The sequence below is a fragment of the Eschscholzia californica genome, unplaced genomic scaffold (genome assembly GCF_041429995.1).
Source record: "Eschscholzia californica isolate CP2 unplaced genomic scaffold, dmEscCali1.0.p SCAF_3, whole genome shotgun sequence".
Taxonomy (NCBI): Eukaryota; Viridiplantae; Streptophyta; class Magnoliopsida; order Ranunculales; family Papaveraceae; genus Eschscholzia; species Eschscholzia californica.
In genome coordinates this window covers 16,631,071-16,635,396 of record NW_028238420.1, presented here as the reverse complement: position 1 = coordinate 16,635,396, position 4,326 = coordinate 16,631,071, and the positions used below count along the sequence as shown (strand labels likewise).

The 4,326-nt window shown below is 35.9% G+C and overlaps 1 protein-coding gene across 2 annotated transcripts; it reads left to right on the top strand.

The window, feature by feature from the left end:
* Window positions 1-347: 347 nt before the first annotated feature.
* LOC147548731 (E3 ubiquitin-protein ligase DA2L-like) lies at window positions 348-3,228 on the top strand. Of its 2 annotated transcripts, none has more exons than XM_086671890.1 (8): window positions 348-1,038; window positions 1,188-1,239; window positions 1,325-1,370; window positions 1,464-1,545; window positions 1,650-1,785; window positions 1,876-1,978; window positions 2,123-2,189; window positions 2,334-3,228. In XM_086671890.1, the coding sequence occupies exons 1-8, from the start codon at window positions 847-849 to the stop codon at window positions 2,835-2,837; spliced, it is 1,182 nt and encodes a 393-aa protein (XP_086528016.1). In that variant the 5' UTR covers window positions 348-846; the 3' UTR covers window positions 2,838-3,228. The 2 variants fall into 2 exon arrangements, with proteins under 2 accessions (XP_086528016.1, XP_086528015.1); XM_086671889.1 differs by having other exon boundaries at window positions 1,864-1,978.
* Window positions 3,229-4,326: the final 1,098 nt, after the last annotated feature.

Genomic DNA, 4,326 nt, shown 5'->3' with positions numbered 1-4,326 from the left:
TAGGAAACCGCACGCGAAGTACTTAATTGGTATTTGACGAAAAAACTGAGAATGAGAGTCAACCCTAAACATATTTTTGTTTGGGTGGTGTAGTCCCGATATCAGTAAATAGCTGGGGGTCAATGTCTAAATAACCTAAATATTTCATGAAGGTTATTTTTGTCACAAGTCACGCATGTGGTTGGCACGTGAAACACTTAACTGATATTTAATGAAAAAATCGAGAATAGGGGTCAACGCCTTACACATTTTCTTTTTGAGGGTGTAACCCTAATATCGCTAAATAACTGGGGTCGGTGTCTAAGTATCCAAAAATAAAATAAATGTTGGCGCCTTTAGAGCCTTCTGTAGACCCTTGACTTGGTAGTTGGTACATTTGTGGAAGTCGCCGGATGAAAAAAAAATGACCTAAAAAAGATGAGGAAAAGAAAGGAAAAATGCCATTTTGAGAGGAAGTTCTGTTAATTGATATTGAGAAACTTACCTGCTTCTGTTGTTCTTCAAAAGAATCTCTTGGTCTTCAATTATTTTTCCACTCCTTCTCTTTCCTTCTGCTTCTTTTATCATCACAATCATAATTGATATAATCTCTCTGATTCTGTCGAAAAACTTTCATCATAAAAACTTATACAATATTTTGAATCTTATAGAATATACTCACAAGAATTACTATTCCTCTTGAGTTTTTGAAACTTTTATCATAGTTTGAAATTTGGGACAGGAATTATCTGCAAAAAAACAGAGAGATTCAGGGGAATTAGGTCTGTTGGTTGAATTGAAAGTGGATATCTATTTGAAGATGTTGGTTGACTTGTTTTCAGTAGTAAACAGATAATAAATAAGAAGATGGGAAATAAGTCAGGTAGACATCGGCGAGTAGTTGATGAGAAGTATACAAGACCACAAGGATTATATCCAGACCTTGATGTGGATCATAAAAGGCTAAAGAAACTGATTCTTGATTCTAAACTAGCTCCTTGCTATCCTGGTGCTGATGAATCTTCTTTTGACCTTGAAGAATGCCTAATTTGCTACTTGGTTTGTAATTTCAACTACCCTTATCTTCGTTTTACTCTTATCACTTCGATTATAAGTTCGATATTCACTTGAGTTTCGTTTGGTTTAAACTCTGATGAATCTGTTCTCATAATATAGATATAACGATATATTTTTTTCGTTTATTTTAGTATTACCCAAGTCTCAACCGGTCAAGATGTTGCAAGAAAAGCATTTGCACAGGTTTTAAACATTTTTCGACAATCGAATTTGTGATATTTGTATATTTCATCTAATGTTCGTTCTCTAATTTTGCAATATTGTGTAGAGTGTTTTTTGAAGTTGAAATCTCCTCATTCTACTCGTCCCACAGAGTATGTCAAGTTTACTTTGTGAATTATCGTCGTTTAGTTTGTAGTTTCGGTTTCTAAACAAGCAAGTAATTCTTTCTGCTTATTCTATACAAGGTGTCCTTTTTGCAAAAACTGGAATTACGCTGTGGAGTATCGTGGGAAGAGGTCAGAGGAGGAAAAGGGCATGGAGCGACTAGTAAGATATGATAAACAGAAATATCTTCTTTGTATAAGGCTGAAAGAAAGTTTCATGGTTGTGCTTTGAGACTTGAACTAATCAATTATTCTCATTATATGCAGGAGGAACAGCGAGTAATAGAAGCACAAATGAGGATCCAGAGAGAGGAACTTCAAGACGAGGAAGAGAGAATGCGAGGAAGACAAAATAACAGTCCTCTAAACAGAAATATGGATTTATCAAGTAGCTCAGTTGCTGGTTTGTCATCCATAAAACTCTTTTCCGAGTACTAGTGTTCATTTTCGGTAGTAATTTCAGCATGTATAATCACTTCAGATCTTTCTGCAGCTCCATCTTCCAGATCGCCTTTAAGATGGGATGGAATTGTCTCTTCTCAAAACCCAGTCTCTACTCCAATAATTAGTCAACCTTCGCGGTCTAGGCGAGACAGGTACGATCTGTGTGAGAATAGTCCCACATGGGAAGATATCGTCGAGTAGACAATAATATAAAACCTAACAAAAAGCACATCAATTATCTTTAAGATATTTGGGATATACTCTTTCCCTAAATGCTTTTGATGATGTTAATATAGGGAAAATGGATTTGACCTAGATCTTGAGGACATTATGGTGATGGAAGCAATCTGGCTTTCGGTTCAGGTGATCGTCATAACAAATTTTGAATAAGCACCTAAGTTTTGCTACATTCCTCTTTGTTACTTAAGAAGCATAAATTGTTTGTTAAGAGCAAGCACCTAAACAGTTTCATTGTTGATTCTTATATAATGACCTAAAAATTAACAGGAGAATGAAGTGGACATAAGTCTAGCTCATGTTAATGCTGCTCCACCTGAACGTTTCGTCGCACAGTATCAGTCTGTTACTCCATCTGTAATAGCCGGATCATCATCGTCATCCTTCTCGCATTATAGTCCTTTAACTCCTGTGACTGCTTCTCTGAATGCTCATCATCGTCAACCTATAAGTTTCGACGAGCAGATGAAGCTAGCTATGGATGAAAGTGGAAGTGAATCGTCCTGGGGTGCGGGAGGACAGTGGGGTTTCATGGATCATAGAAATGAGCTGGCTGAAGCAAGAACAAGTTATACAAGCTCTAATGCTTCAACTGAATTTAGAGCCACAGCTGGAACAACCATATCTGATGGCATTGGAGGTCATCAGACCCAAATGCACATGAATGGTACTGTTTTACCTGAAAGTTTTGAAGAACAGATAGTGCTAGCTAAGGCTATTTCATTGGCTGAGGCTTGTTCGAGGACAGACATACATGGAGTGACTTGGCTCTAGCTATGCCGAAGGTACCATCTTTGTGTTACATGTTTATCCGCGTTGTAAAGGAAAATGATTGGGCCGCCCAAAGTCAAAACAGACTCCGGACAGAAAATGAAATCAAGGGCCAGGATTTGAGGGTCAACTCTCTAGATTCTTGTATCAGATCCCGAAAATATCTTGGTCATTGATATCATTTTCTGCACAGAGTCTGTCTCACCTTACGGTGGTGGTATCACGATTGATTTGTAGGTTTGTAAATAAGTATCACATGGGTATTGAAGTAGATATAATGCATACAAAATCATAAGAGTAAAAGAACTAGTTGTGGTGTAAATAAGTATTATTTGGGTGTTGAAGTAGATATAATATATGAAATATCATAAGATTAAGAGAATTTGTTTACAAATCCTAAACTTCAGTCGAATTTAGTGTGTCATATGTGTTGAAGTTAGTTGTTATTAAAACCAACATAAATATGAGACCTTCTCCAAGAAGTATGCCTTTTATCACGTTCAATTGCTTCTTTGGCGTCACTAATACTTATTTACTTGAGGAATATTGGCTTGAAGGATCTCGGTCGTTGTACTCTATATCATGAATTTTCATAGCCAACAGAAATCTTACTACACGGAAAAATTTAACCCACGAAAATACGTTTTTCAGTCATTGGAGGATGAGGTATAGGTATATTATAAAAAAGTTTGTACTAAATCATGTGTTACTCAAAACTCATTTAAAAATAATTACGTAGACAAATTGAATTCATGATAAACATATTTAAATTTGTATTCAGCTTGTATCTATCTTAATGATTATATAAAATATTAAGTAATGTACTAAATTAAAAATAAAAGGAACTAATTTTATTGATTAGTAGTTAACTTCAAGGGGCGGGAATGGGCATCAATTAGCAAGTGGACATGGGTATACAACTGTGACGTGTAAAGTAGCGACTATTCTTCGGTCCGAGCAACCATATTGTCCAATCACATCAAACCATCTCCTTGGCAAGTGAGGAGGCTAGTCAAGAGAGATTGGTTCCAAATGGGATCAGCTCAAGGAAGGTTCTATATCTCATGTTCACCCTGAAACAAATTAGGCGCCGGATTACCTTTCCAAATGAAGCAAAAATTTCGGAATTGGCACCAATAGAATTAGGAGAGTAGTAAAATTCAAATGGGGTGTAAATAGCATAATGCGGCGAATTAATTTGAATTCTTTGTAAAGGGTCGGGCCCTTTAACCCGTCGACAATTTCAATTATAAAAAGAAATTCGTTCATTCAGTTTTCTCCAACATCTCAAAATACTGGGGTCTCACAGAAGTGCTTTAAATTATAATAACAGTGCATACAACAACGATCATATAAATTTGTTAGTGTTTCAAACCTTTTGTAATCTGAAAGTCATGAAAAAATGACCATTTCTTAGTTCACGACTAATATGTTTCTCGTCATTTGTACTTCACTTGTAACTTCAATAAGAAATGCATTTTTCCAACAAATA